The 26,905-nt window shown below is 42.0% G+C and overlaps 1 protein-coding gene across 1 annotated transcript in view; it reads left to right on the forward strand.

The window, feature by feature from the left end:
- Positions 1-25,991, forward strand: part of EMB2754 (Vacuolar sorting protein 39) — a 39,375-nt gene extending 13,384 nt beyond the window's left edge. Inside the window, exons 4-12 of the mRNA XM_087676254.1 lie at positions 21,417-21,578; positions 21,714-21,826; positions 22,082-22,508; positions 22,701-23,030; positions 23,114-23,341; positions 24,081-24,323; positions 24,457-24,978; positions 25,054-25,152; positions 25,344-25,991. Of these exons, the coding sequence (XP_087532380.1) occupies positions 21,417-21,578; positions 21,714-21,826; positions 22,082-22,508; positions 22,701-23,030; positions 23,114-23,341; positions 24,081-24,323; positions 24,457-24,978; positions 25,054-25,152; positions 25,344-25,538 (2,319 nt within the window). The 3' untranslated portion in view covers positions 25,539-25,991. The remainder of the gene's footprint in view (positions 1-21,416; positions 21,579-21,713; positions 21,827-22,081; positions 22,509-22,700; positions 23,031-23,113; positions 23,342-24,080; positions 24,324-24,456; positions 24,979-25,053; positions 25,153-25,343) is intronic.
- Positions 25,992-26,905: the final 914 nt, after the last annotated feature.

The following is a 26,905-nucleotide window of genomic DNA, read 5'->3' on the forward strand; positions in this document are numbered from 1 at the left end:
ATGACACCCACAGGCTGCTGGGTAACCAGGACAGCCACAAAATGAACTGACAGAGCTCCTCTGTCTCTTGTCAGACTCTGACAGGAGCTCACAACCAGGAGATGACAGACTGAGAATGATAAAGAGCAGGCTAACACCAACCTCGGCACTAGATCCCATAGTTTCTATGAATCAAGGACACGTCTCATCAAATTTGACCAAGTAGTAAAGTTTGACCCGTTGAAACGAGTCTTGTCATTAAATGCATTCTTGGCAGAAGATGAGCTAGAACCATGAGGTGTCGGGTGGGTGGAGTAAGATGATGGTGGGAAAGATGGTGGAGGTGAGAGTGTCTGATAAGAGTAAGGAGGGTGAAGAGGTGGGTAGGCAGAAGTAGGCTGTGAGTGTCCAATGAGTGCCAATTGATGCGGAGGTACTAGAACATGAATGTTTCCATAAGGTGCCAGTGTAAGTGGAGGCACTAGGACACAGTAGCCTTGTCCAAAGTAAGGCTGGGACACAACATTATGACCAGAAGGTCCACCAGGCAATGCCATGGAGGCAAACTGTGGAGGCAACTGATCCACCCTCGGGAGAGACTGAGTGGGATACCCAGGCTGCAATGATCCCAAAAGTGTGTATGAGGTAGCTGGAACGGTTTCTTAGAGAGTACCAGGCTCTGATACCATGTAAAGAAAAATACCTTAACACAGAAACATGAACAGAAACCGTACGACAAAGCACAGACTGATAAAAAGAAACACAGTTAGGGTTAGGGTTAAAGTAACTCAGAGACAATGAACACAGTGAATAAATGAAATGATATGACTACTAATAATACGATTCTCATGCAACAAACGCACTATGTAGTGAATGAATATTGAACCTTGAACTCCTGTATCTTTAGGATCAGGGCAGGGGTAATGAGCTGGAGAGTGTGTCGTACTTCGAACGGATCCCGAATCGCAGCAAGGCAGCCTCTGGATATCGAACACTAGCAAATGCAGCAGTGAGAAGCTGGATTTGATGCAGACAGCAGTGAGGAGAGAGAAAGACTAAAAACGGAGTCTGCAGGAGAGAGAGAAAGACTAAAAACGCAGGCAAGACAGCCTGCAAGAGAGAGAAAGACTAAAAACGGAGCCTACCTAGAGAAAGACTGAAAACGCAGGCAGGATAGCCTGTAGGAGAGAGAAAGACTGCAGCGACTGCAGATAGGAGAGAGAAAATTGTTAGGGCTGCAGCTGGAGCTTGCAAACGCAGTAGTTTGCTGGCGTGGCAGGCTGTACGACAGTAGTGCAGATGATCAGCAGTCAGTCGCCAAGCAGAAACAACAGCAATCAGCCTGTGGGGGGCTGGAAACAGGCGTCAGGCTGTAGGGAACAGTGATGGACAGCAAGGGTTGAGATGTCCTTCGTGACCGGGGTGTGGGCAGCAAGCTGGTAACACCTGAAACTTGCAAAAACGAGATTGTGAAAGAGTGGAGGGCTGGCTGCCAATTCATAGAAAATTAGGGTTCTAGATCCTTTCCCACTTAACTTTCTCAATCTGCTTCCCGTTTTAGGGTTTTGGCTAAAATAAGCCTAAAATAAGCATGTTTTGGGGCTGTTTAAGTGGCTAAGTGCATTTCTTAGCACAACAGAGTATTCACTCTCTTAGATGGTGGGAGGTTGAGATCTCAAACAAGTTATGTTGTATAATGACAAAAAGATGCTTCACATGTTACATCTCCACCTTTTATACTTACCCTAGACTAAGGCATTTATGCTTTATTACAAGCCATCCCGGCCTAAAAGAGCTTTGTCCTCAAAGCTGGAATCGGGACAATTCACAAGGAAAGATTACAAGGATATCTTTGTAAGTGATGAATCTATGCTATAATGAAACTCCAAGCTGAAGAAGATCTCATATGTCAATGAAGTACAAGTATGAAATTTGAATATACTGCTAGAAACTGTCCAAATTGGCTGCTGCACAAGATCGACCATAACTTGAAGAAGAAATGTCTAATCACCATGTATGAGCTATAGAAACGTAGAGAACAATCCCTAGTATCCAGCCATGCCATAAAAATCCAATTTTGATGACCATAGAGCAATTATTTTTATGACAAATTTAATACAACAAGCTATCCTGTTCAGATATTACTCTATTTCCTACAAAAGCTATAGAAAAGAATCAAGGTATGATGATGGTTTCCAAGTAGACTCCTCTCCATGGGCAAACCTCGCCAGTTAATAAGGTATTCCAGCAGCGAACAGTTCCTTAAAACATTTTCTCTTTTGCCAATAACCATTTCAGGCTTATAAATGATAAGACCATCTTCATCCATGGGAGGTAACTCTTCTAAAGCCTTTATGGCTGGACCCACATATTTCTTAAGTTGGGAAACATGGAAGGTAGAATGAATCCTTGTTGAAGAAGGCAAATCAAGCTTGTATGCAAGCTTACCAACTCGTTTAAGGATTTGATAAGGCCCATAGTAATGATGAGCCAACTTATTATGACCACATTTGAGAGAAGCATACCTAGATTTAGGCACTTTGAGAGTACCCAGAGAAATATCCAATCTCCTTCAAACTCCAAAGGTCTCCTCTTTTCATTAGCATAAGCCTTCATAACATCTTATGCCTTCCTAATGTTTTCCTTGCATTGATGCAAAAGAGCTTCCATTTTCTTAACTTTAGCCTTTGCTTGTGGATTCACATCTTCATGAAAAAGGGCTGAAGGTATTTGCACTTTGTATCCATAAAGCGCTTCAAATGGAAACATGCCAATGCTCATATGATGAGTGTTATTATAACAGAATTCAGCAAGATGTAACCAATGATCCCACAAAGCTTAAGTGTAATGGCATAAATAATGAAGTTAGACTTTCAACCATTTATTGACACGCTCCGTTTGGCCATCGGTTTGAGGATGATATCCCGTGCTAGGAGTCAAAATTGTTCCCATAGAAGTGAATAAACTCCTCCAAAAACTTCCCATGAACTTAGTATCACGATCAGATACTATCTTCAATGGCATACCATGAAGCTTAAAAATATATTCCATGAACTGTTCAGCCACTTGCTTTGCTGTAAATTGAGCCTTGGTAGGGATGAAATGAGCTTATTTAGTCAACCGGTCCACCACCACATAAATGCTATTCTACCCATACTTTGTTGTAGGTAATCCCACAGTAAAATCCATTGTAATATCAGTTCACTTGCCTTGAGGAATAGGAAGTGGTTGAAGTAAACCACCGGGTAGAAGAGAGGAATCTTTATTTTGTTGATACGGAAGACATTGCATAACATAATCCTTAACATCCCTCCAAATGCCCTTTGTCCAAGCGCGTACCAGCTGGGTGTCATCCTGAACAGCTTCTACCCTTATGTTTCCAGTCCACCTGAGTGGGCGGCCTGTTTCTTCCCTCTTCCTAGCTGCTTTTTGACTAGGCAGACATCAAAAGCTTGCGCTTTCAGTCAGGCTACCTCTCCATTTACTGCCTTTCTGATCAAGGACACTCTCCAAAGCTGGGCGGCCCTTTTCCAGGTACTAGCAGCTCTGCACAGGCTGCATTTTATACGGCAGCTTGTCCCTATAATCAAGGCAATCGTTCTCCCTGCTAGGCGGCAGTTTTAGGTGATGACATCACCCCCTGCACGTGTTGGCGGATTGTGTTTCTTCGAGGTAATATACTTCTGACCTCTTTGAGTTGTGTACAGCCTGTTTTTTTGCGTTCCAGCCCCTGTACACCATGTGTTTGCAGTCTGGACCTTCATTGCGGCATTGTTTGGGCCTTATAGACTCAGATACTCCCTATTTTCCTTGGCTGCACAGTAGACACATGGGCTTCGAACAACTGGAGGATATCAACTTTCTGGTTGGTTTCAACTAGAGTAGCAATGTTTTTATGTGTTGTTTTTGTAGGTTTCTTGAAGGGCACCATGACAATAGGTGGGATTGGGACTGTGAGGACTGTCAAAGTGGTGAAAAAGACTCATAGGTGGGATTGGGACTGTGAGGACTGTCAAAGTGGTGAAAAAGACTCTGAAGACCAGCTATAAATATCTATTTTGGGGTGTCTTCTATAGTTGGCAAAGAATGGAGTTTGCCTAGTAGAGCTATGACTAGAATTATTGTAAGCGAATTCAGCCAAGGCAATAAATCCACCCAATTATCTTCATGGTAATCGATTGTGCATTGGAAATATTGTTCTAAGAATTGATTTATTCTCTTTGTTTGTCCATTACTTTGAGGATGGTTGGTCAAAGAGAGGTTATTTTGGATGCCTAGGAGCTTGAGGAGATTGATCCAAAAATTTGACACAAATTGTGGTCCTTGATGTGAAACAATGTCATTTGGTAACCCATGATAACGGTAGATATGTTCAAGAAAAAGTCGGGTTGTGCCTTTACCTATAATTGTCTTATGGGTTGGGATAAAGTGTGCAATCTTGGTAAATCCATTGACCACCAGAAGAATGGAATTGAACCCCTTGGAGAAAGGTAGATTGATGATAAAGTGCATTGGCATAGGTGGCTAAGAGTGATTAGGAATAGGCAAGGGTTGTGCCAAGTGGCTAAGAGTGATTAGGAATAGGCAAGGGTGGAGCAACCCATGAGGTCGATAGCGAGGGACTTTGGTTTTGTTGTATGTATCATATGTGTGTATAAATTCTTTGACTAATTTTCACATTTGAGGCTATCAATTGTCTTGATGGATGAGCTCTATTATTTTACTATCCCTAAAATGTCATGTAGTTAGAATATCATGCATTGTTTGGAGTATATGTAATTGAAGTGATCTGGATAGTGTATACAGTAATCCTTGATAATAGAGTAGGCCTTTAACTCTGGAAGCCTTCAATACTTGTATATCTTCCTTGAAATTTTTGCTTGATCTTCTGGGTAGAGCAATCCTTGGAAAGTCCTTTCTTGACTTATAGAAGGAAGATGAGATCTTTTGTAGCTTTGCTTGCTATTGTATAAAGTTGCGATTGTCTTGGTTTCAAGAGAATAGAATCGTGTTGATTATGAACTGCATCTCCTATTTTAGGTACAAGATAGAAGAATCGAGACAATGCATTTGGTTATCCTTGTTGGTTGCTAGGTTGATATGTTATGAAAGAATAAAAATCTAGAAAGGAAGGTACTCCATCTTACTTGGAGTGGATTCAAGACTCGAGAACTGATGTACTTCAGAGTTTTATGGTCTGTGAAGATGGTGGTTTTGTGGGGGTGTTTCCTTAAGAAGATGCCCATGTTTCCAAAGAGTCAATAATAGCCAAAAGTTCCTTATGACTTCCACTTTTTCAGAGAGCAGGCTGAGCTAGACACCTTTCATCTAGAGTTTGTGTCTTCATCAGATAATTTTGTAAACATTTTGACCAAAGTGGTCAACTGGCCAGTTTTCTAGTACCTTTAACCCAGGATCGGCTTGGGTACACTCTTTCCTATTTCTTCAGATTGACGGGGAGAGGGTACTTCCCTCTTGCTTTCCCTTTCAATTTGAGAGGGGGCAGCTACTTCTCTTGATAGTGATAGTGATGATGCTTACAGCTTTTAGACATTCATTCATTCATTTATTCTTTTGTCTTGTACTTATGAACATTTATAACTTCATTCGCACTATCGGGATGATATGATTGTAAAAGGGCACTTGGGTTCCCTTGCGAGGGCATTGTCTAAGTGGCACCGTTGCATTGCATTTTGCGTGAGCATGACATCTTGCATCTTCCTTTGCATTATCCCATGCATTGGTATTTTGTTCATGTAAACATGCGTCTGTGCACATTTATTCCTTTTCGGTCTTTTGGAGTGGTCAACTTTGGATCCACCATATTTGTGGCATTGCACATGGTAGTTTCCAAGGCAGCTCTCCCTAGCTTGCTTGCTTGGCTTACTTGCTTCAAATCTTTGCTCTGTTTGTGTTATCTACATCTTAGCTATTTTTCTTTTTCATCGACACCCAGTAATGGTAGAGATAGTATGCTTGCTTTGTGAAGGTCTTGGTTTTAACCATTCCTTATCACTCTCCTGTTTGGGGCATGGATACTCAATTGAATGAAAACTGATTTGAAACCCTCACTTAATGTTAAATCTATTAAAACTATAAAGTCCTAAAAAAAGAAGAAGAAAAAAAGTCCATAGCTGATTCCATCTGCCTTTGCAAGACTTGGTAGGCCATTGGGCAGTTGATGTGCACTCTTTTTTTGATGCCTTTGCCTCTTTGGGGGGATTACTTGGGCTCCCTTGATAAGATAACCTTTGTAGACTTTTGTAGTCTTAGTAGGCCACTGGGCAGCCGATGCACACTCTTTGTCTGATGCTCTGGCTGCTTTGGGACGGGACGCCTTGGGATAAAAGATTAAAAAAAAAAGGGCTTGGCCGACCTACTTCTTGTGGCATTGTTGTTGGGCCTAAGAGGGGATGTTGTGCTAAAAATGCATTAGTTTTACTTAAAAAGCCCCAAAACATTCTTAATTAAGGAAGAAACCTTGTTTATTTAAAAAGAAATGCGTTCCTAGAGAGTGTCTATATGACATAAGCACAAATCCACTTTGGGAGGGCCAAAAACTTTTTATAAATAGGTACAGGAGTTTGAGGTACAATATTCATTTACTATATAGTGTGTTTGTTGCATGAGCATTGTATATTCAATAATCATATCACTTCATTCATTCTCTGTGTTCATTGTCTCTGAGTTATCCTAACCCTAATTGTGTTTTTCTATCACTTTGTGCTTTGTCGTATGGTGTTATTTATGTTTCTGTGTTAGGGTATTTTTTCACATGCTATATAATTGGTTCTTGTTGTTCCAAAGGTATCTGTTCTTGTTGAAGTTGTGATACATCATGGGCAATATCTTGCTGATCATTTTCAGCAGCATTCCTTGCATTTTCAAGGCCATTGATAGCAGATATTTGCTGTTGTCTAGCAGGTATTCTTTGTTATCCTATCGGTACATCTTCTTGGAATACAACCCTTTTGACTTCCTCAGTCTTTTCAGGTTGTTTGTGCATTGTGATATTCTTAGAAGATAATATCATTGTTGCATACAATTTTCGTTTTTTCGGGATCCCATAACCTATATTCTATTTTACCTTCATCACCATATCCTAGGAAAATACATTTATAAGACTTTGGCTCAAGTTTGCTGCGTTCTTTCTTGTGAATGTGCACAAATGCCTCGTAGCCAAACACTCTCAAGTGAGCATACGAATGTGGCTTGCCTGACCACGCTTCTTGAGGGACTTGTGAAGAAATACCCTAACACAGAAACATAAACAACACCGCACAATAAAGTGTCAAAAGATGACGTACCGGTGAGACAATAGGATTTGTGGGGAGCAACACGGAGTGAACTTGGCAAACATGGAGAAGAGAAGGGAAGAGAGAAGAAACTCTGATAAATGGAATAATAAAGTTTTGAATCATGGAGTGAATGTGATACAAGGAAACAAGGGTGCCATAGCACAAGGAAGATGATGAAGACAACCATGAACCACGAACCGCAATGTCCTCTTGAAGGGATGTGAGGGTAAGGAAGAAGCTGAAGAAAAGAGGTGATGGACTGAATGAATCAACTGTAAGGAATGAATGAGAGAGTGGCCTATAAATAGACATAGTCAGTCTAGGATGGCGCTCCTTTTTGGGGCTGCAAACCCTAAACTCAAAACGCAAAAACACAAACTGCGGGTGAAGGGTTTCTCAATATCCCCTCTCAGGCCTAAAAAAAGAAAAAGCAAGAGAGGAGTAAAGTGGAGATGGAATGCTACATGGTGAAGAATTGTCATGCAGCAGGTGCCACTTGGATAGTGTCCCTTGTGGGAAAATTGTTCACTTGCCCAAGAGCCCTTGTACAAAGATGATGAAAACATGCAATGCATAGGAGGAATGTCAAACTTTGTGTGGTGCTGAGAACCATAAGGATATGCTTGTACTCGAGCTTAGGAGGTGGCTCCATGTTGACCAAGGGACGAAGAAGATCCACCCTGTGATTTGAGAATACCACCTTAAAGAAGACCTTTGAAGATAGTCAAGAGATTGGATGAGCTGTAGAATTTGAAACTCAACCTCGGGAGAGAAGCCATTAGCTCTGTGACTCCATGTTGGAAGAAATACGAAGGTCCAGCCACCAAGTCGTTGCTGAAGACCCAAGGGCCATGATCTAGGTAGATCCTCTAGATCCTGGGTATGAGTAGAGGAAATGACTGCTTAAAGGAGAGCCACTTCTCGAAAGTGAAAGGTGGTGGTGTGTCCCTTCATGGCACATAGGGTCCCTCTTTGAATCTGAAGGAGTAGAAGTAGAAGCCCCCTCTAAAGCCAAAGAAGAACTGGAAGTCCCCTATGAGGGCGAAGTAAGAAAATCCCCTTCTGAATCCCAGTTTGAGAGAGAAAGGGAATCCAACCACTCATGGCTCACAGACTGTGAAGCATCTGATGATGAAGGAAGTACCGCCAGTTGTGCCGAAGAAGGTATCTGGTGCTTGGAAGAAGCCGGAAAGCACCTAGAAGTGGCCTCTCAAACATGAGTGGAAGAGGGTGGGGAACAGTCACGAGCTGTCAGGAGAGTGGACTGTGGAGCAGATGTGGGCCGTGGAAGCCATTGTACCCGGAAGTGGGTGTGGGAAACCTCTGCACTGCATAGTGGGGCGGTCTCCAAGAGGGCTTGAAACCAGCCTTCCTTCTTGGAATGGGTGGTTTAACCTGATTAAGCACTTAATTACAGCAATAAATAAATGCACATAAAATGAAATACACATTTTACTAGAACATTCTTGGATAGTAGACACCCTGTTAGCCCCAAAATTGGCGCCCCTTGTGGTATTTCTTTAGCTTTCATTCAATTGGAAGGAGTACAACTCGAGATTCTTCAATCTCCTCCTGCTAACCAATTGCTTGTGCTGTCATGAATGACCAACAAGCCTTTTGGGTCATTTGCCCCTTGATTCACCCAGGACTTCTCCAATTTGACCCTTGGCTGGCCAAATGCTGCCCCAAATCAATTTGGGATGGGCTGGCTCCTGAAATCCCTTGATAATCTTCAATTATCAGCTGCTGATTTCAGTCCCTTGAGCCTTCAATCTCTAGCACGGATCCCAAGGTGGTTGCTAAACCCTAATTTCTGCTGTAAATTAGGGTTTACTGCAGAAATTACAGATCAGCCCACCAAAAATGACTGAAACCTCCTTCATATGGCTAAGAATTGCTGAGAATGGCTGAGCATAGGCTAAAGGAGATGAGAGAATGCTGTAGAGTGAGAAAATTCTAAGATTTGTCGCGAAGAATTGATCAAAATCAGCTGCTGCCCTTCTGTACCAGCCCCAAACGGATGCACCAACAACAATAGGAGCATTAGAGATTGTGATCTTCAGGAGAAAGTGCATCAGCAGCAATTGCCAGCTTCCCAAGGTCAAGAATATGCAATCTCCATCACCAAAATGGTCTCCAATGGTTGGGAAATGGCCCCAAAAGCTGGCAGCAACAGTCCAACACCTCTTTCCAACAACTCCAAAATGAAAAAACGAGATTTCCCTCTCCCTTCAGCCCTATTTAGCCTTTCCCCCACTTACATGGGAAAGTTTTACCAAGTGGCAGCTTTCTTAATCCATTTTCAGCAATTTCCAGCCATTTAATTAATTTTCAGAAATAATTAATTCAGCCCTTAATCCATGCCCAAAAAATTGGCCTTGCCCATCCAAAAATTAATTGGCTAGGCCATTTGCAACCCAAAGTGGTCCCATGCATTAATTGACCCTTGGACAAGCATTAATCCATTAATTAATGCCTAGTCCCTAATGTCACCACTGACACTTAATGGCCAATTAATAATCCTAGGGGCAAATTGACACCATAGTTCACCTAAGAACATAACAAGTATAACTTGTTACAACTTTTGCCTTTGACACCCATCTTTTTTACAAGGTCCTTCGGCCTTCAACTGTGAGAAAGTAGCTTGCATCTCACATGTGCAACACATGTGCATCTTTTAATTGCACATTTGATTAATCCTTTAATCAAATGTCAATTAAACATAAGCAAAGCATCAAATTTTCACGTCCTCGTGATAGACCACCCCCTTGAAATCCTTGCAATCGTCCTCGATTGCACTGTAAGGTGTCAAAGCAAACAATATTGCACTGGAATTTTCACAAGGCATCATAGTCAACACAACATTGGCCACTGTTGGCTAACTATCGCTTATGCCCACCATTTGTTGAAAATTTCCAACCAGCATAAACATAGCATAAAACTCAACAATAGTCCAGAACTATTGCTAGAAACTCATCGGATGCATCCCAAACTCTTGTTTCTCAACAGTGCTGACTACACAACCATAGTAGAGCATAAACCGAGCCAAAACCATGGCTGAATTGTCAATGGCATTCAATACACATGCTGCTATCCATAGAACTAGCTGAATACCACTGAAACTAATGATTATACATTGAAAACCAGCACTCGGTAATCAGTCTCTCATGATCATAACCTGATGCAAATGTACAGTTTCAGAGCTGTAGTGAAAACCATATCCATTTGCATACATACCACAGTGACTAGTACATTGAATAGTGACCTCATGGTAGACATATTGACAGCACAGTACCTTGGATGCATGCTGAATACATCCGAGGTCCACTATACACGAGAGCAGTCCATTCCTGGAGGAGTGGAAGTGCTACTGCCCCCTTGAGTATCAGGGGGTACTCTGGACCCTTGCCTTGTTGAACTTGAAAGAGCCCGATTCAAAGTCGGCTCTAAGTGAACGGCATCAAGGTAAAGCTGCAACAACTGAGGATGGCCTGCCAAGTCATCCTCTTCCATCCATTTAGCATCCATTGGTGAACAGTTGTGAAACTTCACCCAACAGCTTATGGAAGCTTTACCTTTGACCTTTTCTCTTTATGTGCCAAAATCTGCTCAGATACCAATATCTTATTCAGCTCCTCTACATTGGACTAAATTTCAGCAGATACATCCTTAGGCACATCACCATAAAAAGGCCTCAACAAGCTCATGAAAGGCATAGTGTATCCACTAGTGTAGAGGCAATTTCCATGATAGCCAACATTAAACGGTGCATTTGTATGACCAGCACTCATTCCTTGATCCCCAAAAGTAGGACGGGGTACTGATGCTTGCCCACATGCGTGATTTTGCACACCAGGCATCATACCGATGCCGCCATACATCGGATTATGCATTCCATGAGCCATACCCTAGTGCATTGGGTTATGCAAGCCATGCATTGGTTGCTGAAAATTATGGGGAGGTGTGCCATACATTTCCACATTCGGTCGCTCACCCACCATAGCATGAAAAATTGTGCTACCACCAAAGTAAGCTGGCTGCCCCAAATTCTCATGCAAACCTTGATGTCCAAAAACCATAGGATTAGCATTTACATCATGAACTTGCATTTGCATTTCTTGCCCAACTGGCACCGATTGCTTTTCACCACGAGCATCTTGAGAAGGCTTTGGCTTGTTCTTCGGTGCATCTTGTTGTCCCGAAGTTCTCTTCTTGCCCTTGTTGTCCTTCGTAGGAGTGTTCCATAACCGAGTAAACTGAGGATCTTTTACCAATTTAACAAAGATATTGGCTGCTGCCCTCATTCGATTCTTGAATACATCATCGAATTCCATTTCCCCTTGTTGATTATCATCCTCTTTCTGCATTGAGGGTTCAACATCTTGGCCTTCAGCCACATTTTCAGCATGTTGTCCATGATTCATGCCATGTCCAAGATCAGGCATTGCATTTCCTTCTTCCCCATGTGAATGTGCATCATGACAGGCATCATTACTGCTTGATTGCATCCCACTATATGAAGACATCTTGCTGTAATTTCTCAGCTGAGCATAAAGATCAACACTAGCACAAAGCTTTGGCTTGCAATCAGGTGCCTCGGGCCCACCAAATCAAGAGATTTGATGTATCTTGGCAATGGAACCAGGAAACGGCCTTCCTTCTTGGAATGGGTGGTTTAACCTGATTAAGCACTTAATTACGGCAATAAATAAATGCATATAAAAGGAAATACACACTTTACCATAACATTCTTCGATGGTACACACCTTGTTGGCCCCAAAATTGGCACCCCTTGCGGTATTTCTTTAGCTTTCATTCAATTGGAAGGAGTACAACTCGAGATTCTTCAATCTCCTCTTGCTAACCAATTGCTCTTTCTGTCATAAATGACCAGCAAGCCTTTTGGGTCATTTGCTTCTTGATTCACCTAGGCCTTCTTCTCCAATTTGACCCTTGGCTGGCTAAATGCTGCCCCAAATCAATTTGGGATGGGTTGGCTCCTGAAATCCCTTGATAATCTTCAATTATCAGCTGCTGATTTCAGTCCCTTGAGCCTTCAATCTCTGGCACGGATCCCAAGATGGTTGCTAAACCCTAATTTTTGCTGTAAATTAGGGTTTACTGCAGAAATTACAGATCAGCCCACCAAAAATGACTGAAACCTCCTTCATATGGCTAAGAATTGCTGAGAATGGCTGAGCATAGGCTGAAGGAGATGAGAGAATGCTGTAGAGAGAGAAAATTCTGAGATTTGTCACGAAGAACTGATCAAAATCAGCTGCTGTCCTTCTGTACCAGCCCCAAACGGATGCACCAACAACAATAGGAGCATCAGAGACTATGATCTTTAGGAGAAACTGCATCAGCAGCAATTGCCAGCTTCCCAAGGTCAAGAATATGCAATCTTCATCACCAAAATGGTCTCCAATGACTGGTAAATGGCCCCAAAAGCTGGCAGCAACAGTCCAACACCTCTTTTCAACAGCTCCAAAATGAAAAAACGAGATTTTCCTCACCCTTCAGCCCTATTTAGCCTTTCCCCCACTTATATGGGAAAGTTTTACCAAGTGGTAGCTTTCATAATCCATTTTCAACAATTTCCAGCCATTTAATTAATTTTCAGAATTACTTAATTCTGAAAATTAATTCAGCCCTTAATCCATGCCCAAAAAATTAGCCTTGCCCATCCAAAAATTAATTGGCTTGGCCATTTGCAACCCAAAGTGGTCCCATGCATTAATTGACCCTTAGACAAGCATTAATCTATTAATTAATGCCTAGTCCCTAGTGTCACCACTGACACTTAATGGCCAATTAATGGTCCTAGGGGCAAACTGACACCATAGTTCACCTAAGAATCTAACAAGTATAACTTGTTACAACTTTTGCCTTTAACACCCACCTTTTTCACAGGGTCCTTCAGCCTTCAACTGTGAGAAAGTAGCTTGCATCTCACATGTGCATCTTTTAATTGTACATTTGATCAATCCTTTAATCAAATGTCAATTAAACATAAGTAAAGCATAAAATTTTGACGTCCTCATGACAGGGCTTATTGCCTCATAAGGTCTTAGAGCCTCTGTGTGCTCGAAAGAACTTAGTGCGCATTGGGTGTGGCTTATTGTCTTGAGCATAATACTCTGATAGCTGATGCAGAACGATTCCTTAGTCCCAGAAAGGAGAGGTGGCACAAGGAGTGTCTGGTGGAATATGCATATACTCCAAGGGGGTGGGGAGCAATGGTTGAAGTCGAGAGACTTCGGTGGGATGACCGTTTATGCCGCAGTAGTAGCACCTAGTAGAAGGGCAATCTGTTGGTGGAGACGCCATGGTACCGGTGTGGCAAACTAGAGAAGGGAGAGGCCAACTACGAACCACAAGTCACAATGTTTGTCTCAAGGGGTGGGAGGGTAGGGGAAGGGTTGGAAGTGGGCTGCCGGGTGCAAATGCAGGAAGGGCAGAACCACCAATGGTCGGGAAGAACCACCAGCAGTTAAGGTGCAGCCGCCAGTTGTGGGAAAAAGCCACCAATTGAAAAAAACAGTGCTGGTTGTGCTACCGACTGGTTGAGCCGCAAGCAAGAGCTTGTGCAAACGCTAGGAGATAGGGAGGAATCTTTCTCTCTTGTAGGCTGTCCTGCCTACGTTTTTAGTCTTTCTCTCTCCTCACCTGCGTTTTTCTACTGGTTGCAATCTCTTACTGCTGGTCACATCCTCTTTCCACTGGGAGCTCACTTCCAGCCCTTCCACTGCCCTCCCACCCCTTGAGACGGACATTGCGGTTCGTGCTTCACACTGCCCTCACACCCCTTGAGGTGGACATTGCGGTTTGTGGTTCATGGTGGCTAACCTCTTCCTTCTTCAGCAAGGTATACTGGTATCCATGGCTTCTTTACCAATAGATGACCAAACTAATGGGTGCTCCTATTGTGGCATCACCGGACACACCATTGATGCTTGTCGACTTCGACCTTTGCTCCACACCCCACAGAGTATATGCATCTTCCACTAGGCACTCCTTGTGCCACCTCTCCTTTTTGGGCAATCGAGATCTTTTTGCATCGGCTATCACAGTACTATGCTCAGGGCAATAAGACGCATCCGATGTGCACTAAGTCCTTTCGAGCACACGGAGGATCGATTGGCGCTACGATCTCATGGAGATTGTCGCAATGCCAGCGGCAGTCTTCTCCCACTTATTTTCCAGTACAGTGGCTTCCACGACCTATGGATCTGCAATCCGCTCCATCGAGAGACAGTGATTGTTTGATACCGCTCCTCGTCAGTTTGCTTCTTCGAGAGACGGTAGCTGCTCGACTCCTTCCTCTTCTTCGGCTACCCTGTCTACTCCACTGAGAGACAGCGACTGTTACCCACCTCTTGCTCATTCTGAGCTCCATCCTTGACTACTCAGGTTCGAGAGGCTACCTCTAGGAGCTCTTCGACACCCCTGGATACCTTCTTCGGCACGACCGGCGGCACTTCCTTCGTCATCAGACATTTCGGAGTCCGTGATTCATGAGTTTTTGGATTTCCTATCTACTTTAGAGGGGGATTCAGAGGGGGATGTTATTTCTTTGCCTGCAGAGGGGGCATCTACTTTTTCTTTGACTTCAGCGGGAGCCCCTCCACCTACCACCTCAGAGGGGGAACCTACTCCACATGAAGTTCTTCACCCATCCTCTACTTTCTTGTGGTGGCTGTCTTCGATCGGTCATCTCTTCTATTGATACCCAGGATCTTCAGGTACCACCTAGATCGGGACCTCAGAGGTTTAGCCGCGACTTGGTGACGAGGCCTTCATATTTCTTCTAGCATGGATGCACGGAGCTAGTGGCTTCTCTCTCGAGGTTGTCTTTCGGGTTCTCCAGTTCATCTGTCTACTGGTCTTTACTGTAGATTCCCTTTCCAGTGGAAATCTTGGATCTTAGGGGTCCTCTACATCTTCTTGCCTTGGTCACTTGGTCAGCATGGAGCCACCTCCCGAGATTGAGTACGGGCATATTCTTATGGTTCTCGGCACCACACAAAGTCCGACATTCCTCCTATGCATTGCATTTTTTCATCATCTTTGTACTAGGGCGCTTGGGCAAGTGAACAATTTTTCCACGAGAGGCACCAAGTGGCACCTGTTGCATGAGCATTCTTCAGCATGTAGCATTGCATCTCCACCTCACTCTTCTCTTGTTCTCCTTTTGGGCTTGAGAGGGGATGTTGAGAAACCCTTCACCCTTCACCCGCAGTTTGCGGTTTTGCGTTTTTGTGTTTTGCATTTTTGTGTTTTGCGTTTTTGTGTTTTTGCATTTTTACGTTTTGCGTTTAGGGTTTACAGCCCCAAAAAGGGGCGCCATCCTAGACTGACTGTGCCTATTTAAAGGCCACTCTCTCATTCATTCTTGATGATTGATTCATTCAGTTCGTCACCTCTTCTCTCCACCCTCTCCACTACCCTCACATCCCTTTAGGAGGACATTGCGGTTTGTGGTTCGTGGCTGTCTTCATCATCTTCCTTGTGCTACGACACCCTTGTTCCCTTGTATTACATTTACTCCATGATTCATGTCTTCATAATTCCATTCATCAGAGTTTCTTCTCTCTTCTCTTCTCTTCTCCATGTTTGCGGAGTTCACTCCGTGTTTCTCCTTGCCAACACTATTGTCTCGCTGGTACGTCATTGACTATCTTCAAAGGTCTCCTTTTATGTGATTCATCGCATGTTTTCATCATCTTTGTACTAGGGCGCTTGGGCAAGTGCACACTTTCCCCACGAGGGATACTGTCCAAGTGGCACCTGCTGCATGAGCATTCTTCAGCATGTAGCATTGCATCTCCATCTCACTCTTCTCTTGTTCCCCTTTTTTGGGCCTAAGAGGGGGTGTTGAGAAACCCTTCACCCATAGTTTGCATTTTTGCATTTTGTGTTTAGGGTTTGCAGCCCCAAAAAGGGGTGCCATCCTAGACTGACTGTGCCTATTTAAAGGCCACTCTCTCATTCATTCCATACAGCTGATTCATTCAGTCCATCACCTCTTCTCTCCAGCCTCTCCACTACCCTCACCCCCCTTCAGGAGGACATTGCGGTTCGTGGTTCGTGGCTGTCTTTACCATTTTCCTTGTGCTATGGCATCCTTGTTTCCTTTGTATCACATTCACTCCATGATTCAGAACTTCATCCTTCCATTCATCAGAGTTTCTTCTCTCTTTTCTTCTCTTCTCCATGTTTGTCGAGTTCACTCTGTGTTCCTCCCCGCCAACCCTATTGTCTCGCTGGTACGTCATCTTTTGACAGCTAGCACATTTACTTCCGCTATGCAGAATGTAGAGCTATGGCATGCTCGATATGGACACATGAGTTTTGGTAGTCTCATGAGTCTTTAGAGGTATCAGATGGTTGATTCTTTGCCTACTTTGGATACTCCACCTCCCCATGCTTGTGAGGGTTGCATTCTTGGAAAAATGCATATGTTTGCCTTTAAGAAGGATGGTGCAATGCGTGTTGTCTAGAAATTAGAGCTTATACACAATGATGTCTATGGTCGCATGTGGACTTATGCTTATGGGGTCACCTTTATTTTGTCACATTTATCGATGACTACTCTAGATACACTTGGGTGTATGCTTTGAAGGCCAAATCTGATATATTTATGTACTTCAAACATTTGGTTGCTAAGTTGGAAATTAAAACTTGTTTGATAGTGCAAACTCTTCACACAGATAGAGGGGGAGAGTACATGTCTAAAGCCTTTGAGGCTTACTTGCTAAATTGGAAATTGAAATTGGTTTGAAAGTGCAGACTCTTCACATAGATAGAGGGGGAGAGTACATGTCTAAAGCCTTTGAGGCTTACTTGCTAGACCATGGCATTGCACATTAGTCTATAGTGAGGATGACTCCTTAATAGAATGGAGTGGTGGAACACAAGAACCGTACTCTTATGGAAATGACTAGATACATATTGAAGAGCAAAGGGCTACCTCATAGATTTTGGCTTGAAGGCCTTGCATGTGTAAATCATGTTTCAAATCGTGCTTCTACAAAAGCATCAAAGACCGTTACACCATACGAGGCATGGTATAGCAAGAAGCCTAGTATTGATTACTTTTTGTTTTTGGTTGTGTTGCATATGCACATGTACCCAAAGAGCTTTGTCGAAAGCTTGATGTCAAGGCAAGAAATTGCATTTTTGTTGGATATAGAATGGAAAGCAAAGGGTATAGGATGTATAACCCTTCCATATGCAAATTTTTTTGAGTAGAGATGTCATATTCTTTGAAAATTCAGCATATATGCATGGTGAATTTGAAATACCAGCCACATCAGACTCTTTGGATGTATTTGAGGTCTCCTTCCATACGTTATTGGTTCGGGGGATTGATTTTGATGTAGAAAATCAGCCATTACAACATGCTGAACTTGAATTACTTGCCCAAAATTAGTCTTTAGCTGATCCAGTTTTTCCCAGGGTAGTGGATGACAGAGTTGTGCAAGAAAGGGCTGCTATACATACAGCCAAAATAGTCCCTAGATGGCTGAGAGTCATATGGATTCTTCTTTGGCTCAATGTACATATTCCAATGCTAGAAATGCGAGAGGGGCACATTTTGTTGATACACGCCATCTTATTGATGATGAAGAAGCATATGCTTTTTCTAGTACTCTTTTGGATGACGATGAGCCTACATGTTTTCAGGATGCACAATAGGATGTGCATTGGGTGCATGCCGTGAGTGATGAGATGTGTTCTATTGACCAAAATAACACGTGGAGTCTTGTTGATTTGCCTTTTGATAAAAAGGCCATTGACACATGTTCGGTTTACAAGCTGAAAAGTAAATTTGATGGGTCTATTGACAAATACAAGGCAAGGTTGGTTACGGAGGGATATGCTCAGAAAAAGAGCATTGACTATGAGGAGACATTTGCCTCTACATCCAGAATGACCAATATTAGATGTGTGATTGCTATGATTGCACATTTCAATTGGAATGTACATCAATTGGATATAAAGACAACATTTTTGAATGTAGATTTGGAAGAGGATGCATATGTTGCACAACCTCTAGGCTTTGTTATGCAAGGCCAAGAGCATAAGGGGCAAGCTGAATAAAGCCTTATATTCCTTAAAATTGGCTTCATGTGCCTTGTACTCCAAGAGAGATGCATTTTTAACCGCATTGGGTTTCCAAAATAGGCCAACTAAACCCACACTGTGTGTCAAGAAGGAACGGGGGATTTGATCATCATTCTTGTCATTCAAGCTTCCAAATGTCCCACCACTTGTTCCACTTCATGACACGTGGCTGGACATTGGACACTTGTCTTGTGCTATTGTACTTTTCCTCTTCGCACTAAGTTATATTTGTTCTATAAACAGAGCTTATTCTCATTGTACATTAGATTTCTTTGTTGTAAACTCATGTATAGTAGCTAGATTAGGACCATCTCCACCTTCATCCTCCACTTCATCATCATCAAATCTCTCAAATTTCCTCCTCTCATTGTCGTTTCATAGGACAAAAGACCTGTAAATTCCTACACCACCTCTTTTGAATTCTACTTTGGGATCAAGAAAGACGCCATTGTAAAGCAATGCTCTACCATAAAAAACACAAAAACAATCATATAACAAATCCACAGGCTAATAAAGAACACAGTTAGGGTTAGGATAATGCAGAGACAATGAACACAATGAATAATAATGAATGAATACTGAATAGAATACAATGCGCAATGTAGCAAACACACTGTGCAGTGAAAGATACTAAACCTCAACTCCCGTGTATCAAGGATCAGGACAAAGAGTATGAGTTGGAGAGTGTGATAGACGGGAAGAAGTGGGACAATAAACTGCAAACACAATTGAAGATGATGATGTGGCAGCTGTTGAAGGTCCAACACAACGAAATGCAGCACTAGGAGAGGAAAATCAGCACAGACGGCAACTGAATGATGAAAATGCAAGCTGGTATGTGTTGCCAGCTGTTGGTGACAGCTAGTTTAGGCAAAGTGCAGCTCGTTAGGCAATGTGGAGTAGGAAACACAAGCTTGGGAGGATGGACAACAGTTGCCTTGATGATCAGCAGGTAGATGATGGCTGGATACAGTCTGAATTTGCAAATGAGGAATGGCCAAGAAACATACATTTGATGGTAGAAGACAATGGTGCATAGCTTCGGCTAAGATATCCTTTACGTACGGGGCGTGGATAGCAAAGCCTTGGCAATTGGAAGCTGCAAAAATGAGATTATAGTTGAGTGGAGGGAAACATGTCTAATTATAGAAAGTTTGGGTCCTTCCAATTACAGTTTGTGCTTATGGGACACAAACATCTCTAGAAACACATTTCTTTTTAATAAAATGTTTAATTCATTAATTAAGTCAGTTTTGGGGTAGTTTTAATAAAGCTAATGCATTTTTAGCTCAACAACCATCTCAATGTACTATGGATCAACCATGAAGAAAAGCTGATTTTTTCCCTTTTCCTCCTCTCAAATAGTAAAGAAACCTATTGTTACATAGTAAGTATATGCATGTGTGCATACGTACATCCTTTGCATGAGCTTGTGAAAGTGAGAAATATTTCTTCTCATTCTCAGGTTGATTATAATTGAGCTCATTCCTAAGGAACTTGGATTGAATAGAAATACATTCCTTTTTTTTTTTGGAGTTGGGGGTTTGGGTTTTGGATTTGGGAATGGGGGTGGGGATTATCCATTCTCAACCTTCAATCCATCTCTTTACATGCCAATGGCTATGGTTTTTTGAATAATTGTCATATTCAGCTTCAACGATTTATTCTTTCCATTTCTTGAAAGTGATTATTGAGCATACTATGCTATATAGGGTGTTTACATAAGATGTTCTTAATTATTTCAAATTTTTAACAGCCCATTTTCTCTTGTTCCCAAATATGGGCCTCCCCATTCGGCATTTTTGTGCCTTTCTCCATTCCCGTTCCTAGTAGCGATACATGAACGAACTGAAAGGTGTCATGTAGCTACCAATATGCAGGTTTAGTTTATCATTTCACACTTACTAAAGCTGCATTGTGGATTAATAGCAAGCTGACATTTTGCTGAAACAAAGATAGTGTAAGATCCACATGATGATCTTGTTAGATATGCTCAATGCTCCGCCCTCTTAAGGTGCCACCGATGATCCACGGTGCTCTAAGTTGTAAGGCCCCTATTATGAGGAGAAGCCATGTGTAAGCACGGACATTGGTTGGGTCTTGACTCGTATGTTAGATGAGGTCTATGTGACTAAATGGCAAAAAGGTGACCTTTGTGGATATAGCCTTTGGGTTAGATAGAGTAGTTATGTTGGTAGTAACGTGAGGCGCAACGCATTGAGTTGCGGGATGTGGAAGTTATCAGGGATCCTTGTTTTGGGGTCCAAGGGCTGTGGAAGTGGCCCTGGTTGGGGGGGGTAGTGCCCTTGGCCCCGTCAGTAAAGGGAATATTCCTTGGCCGACTAGGGAAGGTTCATAATATGGTCGGATAGGCTAATGAAACTACCTTTCCGGGCTATAAAAGGAAGATCTTTCTAAAGCCATCATCAATCTATCCTTCACCCAGTTAGAGTTCTTCCAACTACCCTTAAGCTATTTGCCTATCATTTTGTCTAGATCGCCATCTAAGCTTTATAGTGGAAACATATGGGTGGACAAAGCCATCTTTGTATCAGTTCGTTTGAAATTAAATTTGTTTATGTTCTTCTCATATTTCTTGTGTGTTCTCTACTCCTTGCTCAGATTCTGTTCGTTGGGCGGTGTATTTTCTATAGATCTTTGGCAGTCTCGTGCTTAGCTTCCAGGACTGCTGGGCTGCCTTATGCTGAGTATGCTCGAAAATAGTAGGAGAAGATCTATCTATATCAAATAGCAACTGCTGTAGAAAGCTTCTAGTGAGCACATATGTTTGATCATGTGATGTTGTGAGGACCTATATATGTTAAATATGGATAATGTTTCATCAGTCCATTTGTTATCTTAATGTAAGATGAGGTTAGCTAGTGTTTGTTTTTGTAATTTCAAAAGATGTTTATTACTTTTAGGTCATTTTTTTAATGGCATGAGGAGCAGCATGGACACTATCTTTGTTTATGTAAATTCTCTTACAATTTTTTCCTCCTGGCACAGGTTAGGTATTTGCATTCTCCTTACTCCTTAGTGCAGATGGTTCCACTGAGAGAGATGCAACTGTTGCCCCGAGATAACCACTTCATTGCAAGTGGGCCCCAAGTGCTAGCAGTATCTGACTATGCAGTTCATGCTCTCCTTCTAGTGCCCTTGGCTGCTCAGGTGGTTGTTTTAAATATTTCATGTGCTCAGTACTACTTTGAAAACATTGTAAAAGTTTCTGGTTATGGTGATGAAACAGATAAATTGACTTTAACTCAAGCGCACACACTCATAATATATTCTTGGTTGTGGCAGATAGTGCAATTAGCAGCATCGAGGAGTTTTGATGAGGCTTTGGCCTTGTGTAAGCTATTGCCACCAGAGGATGCTTCAATTAGAGCTAACAAGGAAGATGAAATTCATAAGCGGTACTCCTTATAGACACATTCTTTGAGAAGCTATGCAGAAAATGCAGTAGCTTAGGCATGTCTACTAGCTTAGAAATCAGCAATTTTTTTACTAGAAATGCATACTAGTGCTAAATGTGAACAGATGCACTTTTGACAATTTGCTTCCCTCTTTTTTAACTCAAGTACTGTTGTTTCTCCTTTTTCCAGTGTTGTTGCAACACTAAGATCAAGTTGTTACTCCAATGCACTCACCTCAAATCTGTTGTTTTGAAGGTATGGCCATACACTATTTCAGCAACAGGAGTATGAGAAGTCCATGGAGCATTTTGCTGCTTCATCCTTAGATGTTACTGCCGTGTTGTCTCTTTTTCCCTCAATTCGGCGACCAAAGATCTGCACTGACAGTGGCATAGATTCAAGTTTACAATTCCCTTCTATGGAGGTCGAACAATTTGATGCATCTGATGATAACTCAGAATCTCCAGTGGATGTGGATGAGACTGAGGGTGGATTGAATGAAGATGCCTATCTGGAGAGAGACATGAGTGCAGCCATGAAGGCCTTTGCAGTTTTTTTGCAGGGCAAAAGAGCTGCAATAATTGAGAAGGCAGAAGCAGAAGAAACAAATGCAGCTGTTGCAGCAATGGTCAATGAAGATGGTCCAGCCAAAGATGTCAGAAGACCCAAGTCTTCTTTAAAGGTTTAGTGAGCACATTTGCCCTACTTTTTAATGCATCACAGTCAGTAGTGTATATATGTATTGACAATTCTGAGCTTCATAAATGAAGATTGGATTAACTTCCTGTCAAGATTTAGTTGATGGTGCTTTCTGTTTGTAGCAATGTGAGCGATGTTTCATCAACTTACTTTGAGTTAATACATCTTTTGGCAGTACAATAATTTAGGAACAGAGAAAGAAAGGAACTATGGGGCCAGAGAAACTGCTGTAATTCTTGACACTGCCCTTGTTCAAGCACTACTTTTTTCCCATCAGTCTGCAGCAGCAATGCAGTTGTTGACGGGCCCAAATTACTGTGAAGTTGACGCATGTGAGGAAATGATGCTGCAAGGTTCTTACTTCAAGGAGTTGCTTCAATTATACAAGTATAATAAACTGCATCGCAAGGTTTTAGATCTTCTGAACCAACTTGCTGAGGATAAAGAAACTAAGTCTGTGCCAACTTTGCAGATTGGTTCAGAAGCAATCATTGATTATCTCAAGGTTTGTGATTCCAACCCAATTGAACTGTTTTTGTAATGCAGAAGGAGTTTTGACAATAATCTTTATTCTTTTTGCTATAATAGAAACTAGGCGGCCAGGATCCTCATCTTATTCTCAACTCTTCAACGTGGCTCTTAAGAACCTGCCCAGAGCAAGCTATGAGTGCATTCACATCAATGGATCCACCTTTGCCAGCAGATGATGTGAATATATACCTAAAAGATAAGTTTCCAGAATTACAGGCTATGTATTTGGAGCACTTGATGATGAATGATAAGCTTCACTTTTCAGAGGCCCTTCAGAATGAATTGGTACGTATTAATTTTGTCCCTCACTGTGAAACCTCAGTCTAGCATGTGATATCCAAAATGGGAAGCTAGAAATGTACTTCCTTTACAATCGTTATCGTCCTCCATTCACGTCTGATCCTACTTTACTATTTTGAATTGTTAGTCAACCTACTGCACTATGAAACTTAGGTTTAGTCAATGGTCGTCATCTATTTGAGAGCTAGCGTTGCATGTGGTCAGTTTGTCATTTTCTGTATTTTGCATGGCTGCCTGCCAGCCAACTGTCAGGATCAGCCGCACATTCATGCCAAAGTGTGCTGACTATGCAAGCTATTTATTGGGACTGTACTTGTGCCAAGGATGTGAAGTTGCAGAAGATTGAGAGACATAGTTTTGTGGTATTTCATGATGGAAATGTTGTGCTGGTTACTGCAAAAGGCACATCTCTTATGTTTTATTGGGAAAAGAAGGCAGCAGGGCATTCTAAGGGCTATTAGATTGAGCTAGCTATAGTAAGTAGGGAACCATGGACCACTGGCATGCAGTCGGGAAGCTAGAGACAAGTTGCAGCCTGCTCAATTGATCAAGTCATATTCTCATGCTGTGGGAGCATGAAGTGTCAACTGAAGTAATCCCCTATTTGCATTCCTGCAGTATTGTTGATTTGGAGTGATTAGGCAACCAAAGGTTATGAAGCATGACTTTTTGCTTTTCCATGTTAAAGGCAACCATACTTCTGAAGTCAAACCTTGTCTTGTAGGCACACATATATTTAAGTAAAGTACTGGATGAACATTCCCAATTGCAAGCTCTTGGTACTTGGGATGAGGGCCAACATACAAAAACACGGAAGGAGCTCTTGGCTGTTCTTGAAAATTGTTCAGGCTATAGCTGTGAGAGCATATTAAAACGGCTTCCTACCAATGGACTATATGAAGAAAGGGCGATTCTCCTTGGACGACTCGGCCAGCATCAACTAGCCCTCACCCTTTATGCTCACAAGGTACATTTTTCTAACATTCAACCATATGTGTTTTCAGCTAAATTCTTTGCCTAAAGACATTGACAGTGCACTTCTCCACATCAAAGCTTTGTGAAACTCTGTAACACTGCAATATGTGGAACCTTGCTTGCAGCTTCATGAACCTGATTTGGCTCTGAAGTATTGTGATCGTGTATTTTCTGCATCGACGACTACCAAAATCGATACAAATGAGACAGCTTTGTTAAAGCCTACTAACAGAAAAATCCCAAACATATATTTGATACTGCTGCAAATCTATTTGAGACCCTCGACAGCCGTTCGAGAGTATGACCGTTCTGTTGCAGGTTTGGATTTTGCGAAGAAGTTTCCCAGCCAAAGAATTGGCATTGCACATCGAACCAAAGGGCATGTGGCAAGAAAAATAGCTCAAATTGAGGGAGCAGATGAATATAGACAAAACTTGAGCAGTAATGAAAGCACAACAGAAAGCAGCAAGAGTGATGTGGAAGATAACAGGCAGAATTTGAGTGGCAATGAGATCACTGTTGAAAAGGCTGATCAGAACACAGAATTTGTCATGCTAGAGGAAGCACTCGATTTACTGAGCACTAGATGGGATCGTATTGATGCTGCGCAGGCTCTGTCTTTACTTCCTTCAAATACCAAATTGCAGGTACTTACACTCTTCTGGAGATCAATTCATCAAGTGCACATACTCAGGTTCTCTAAGTTATTTGTTTTTAAACAGCGACTATATTCTTTTCTGGAGCCATTAGTTCGCAAGTCAAGTGAGTCGAGACGGAATTTATCTGTTATTAAGAATCTACGGCAAAGTGAGAATCTACAGGTATCATATAGTGATGTACTGTACTAGTGCATCATCTCATTATTGTTCTCTATGTTTTTATTGATGTGCAATAAATACAACAGTCTGCATTAACATTCATATACTGATAAACTCCATGTGGCAGATGTATTGTAGGTATGTCTCTGATGGGTGATCTGATTTTCTGTTTCAATCTGGCTGATGTATGGCAGGTTCAGGATGAGCTACGACGATGTCGAAGGCGCTCCGTCAAAATAACAAGTGAGAGCACATGCTCCATATGCCGCAAGCGGATTGGGAATAGTGTATTTGTGGTCTATCCAACCGGGATACTGGTGCATTTTGTTTGCTACAAGGATCAGAAGACTAATGGAGCTGCTGCAAGACCAGCGATTAGCAGCTATTGACAATGTTTTGAGGTCCTTAAAGCATAGCTGTATATAAGTTGTATTTAACTATGTCTATCTTCTGAGTCTCCCATTTGGGATAGCATCATGGTAAGGCGGTTTTCTTTCTTTCAACTGGTTCACTGGTTTCCTTGGGTTCTTACTCTTCAATATCCTCCTGAGCCATCTAATTCAGGAATCTTATGTGCCCTCTCAAGCCATTCATTTCATAAACCCATCAATACCTGGAATTTTCCTTGTAAGCAGTGGTACCTTGTCCACAGCTGCTTCAGAAGTTTATATATTAGTAGGGCACTTTTGTATATGTACCTCCTGTCACCCGTTTCACTGACTGAACTCACATTCAATTATTCAAACCTCAATGCTGAGTATACCAGGGAAGAAAAGAGCACATATCAAATCCCTTCGAGTTGTATGTCATTGTATTTGATTTTACTTTATGATCGGTAGTTTCATTATGCCAATTCTAATTGTTTGTACTGTTGGCTTTGTACATAGCATAAAAAACATTGTATTTCACGCAGAGTTAGCATGCCTCTTTGTGGGGTTGCATGAAGAAACGCGAGAAGTAGTTGATGAAGCATGCTAAGGATGCTCAGAGATGTACATGTTAGGGAACAAACTTATGCCCATGATGGAAGAAGGGTTAAGTGCATGATACCATGAAAAATCATCAAGCAAGTTTAGAGTGAAAGCATGGAAGATAAAGTCAAAATGTTAGAGCCATCAAATGTTTCAAAGAAATCAAAGCATGGATCACATTAATTTACACCAAGCAAGTTTGGAGTTTGAAAGCATGGAAGATAAAAGTCAAAGTGTTAGAGCCATCCAATGTTTCAAAGAAATCAAAGCATGGATCACATTAATTTACACCAACACAGCTCAAAGCAAGACTAGGTGAAATTGCCAAGATGAAGGTAACTAGAAACGGGAAAACAACTAAGATATAAGCTATAGTTGGGTATAGAAACTGCAAATGGATAGTTTATTAAGGTGACAAAGTCTTTATAGAGGAATACTAAGTTACTTTTGGATCGTGATGTATTTGGCACCTTTGATAGCTTTAGTAGCTAGTTTTCTTCACACACACACACACACACACACACAGTGATGCACAAGGCGTGCGTAGCATGCAATTCCCAACTTTGCGTTCGTCACCCACGGTTCTTACCGTGATCCCCCGCGGTCTTTCCCACCTTTAGCTTACAAGAAGGCACTTTGCTTAGAAAGAAAGTAGATTGCAAGAAGACTTTGCGATTGCAAGAAAATAACACTCGTGTTATGTTGGCGCAAGGCCCGGGTAGAGGGGGAACACCCAGGCAATGCTCGAAGAAAATGTTGGTTACAATGGTTTGTGCGCTTATCCC

This window comes from Lygodium microphyllum, chromosome 4, assembly GCF_053477565.2.
Source record: "Lygodium microphyllum isolate KBCC chromosome 4, Lygodium_microphyllum_v1.1.10, whole genome shotgun sequence".
In the NCBI taxonomy this organism is placed as follows: Eukaryota; Viridiplantae; Streptophyta; class Polypodiopsida; order Schizaeales; family Lygodiaceae; genus Lygodium; species Lygodium microphyllum.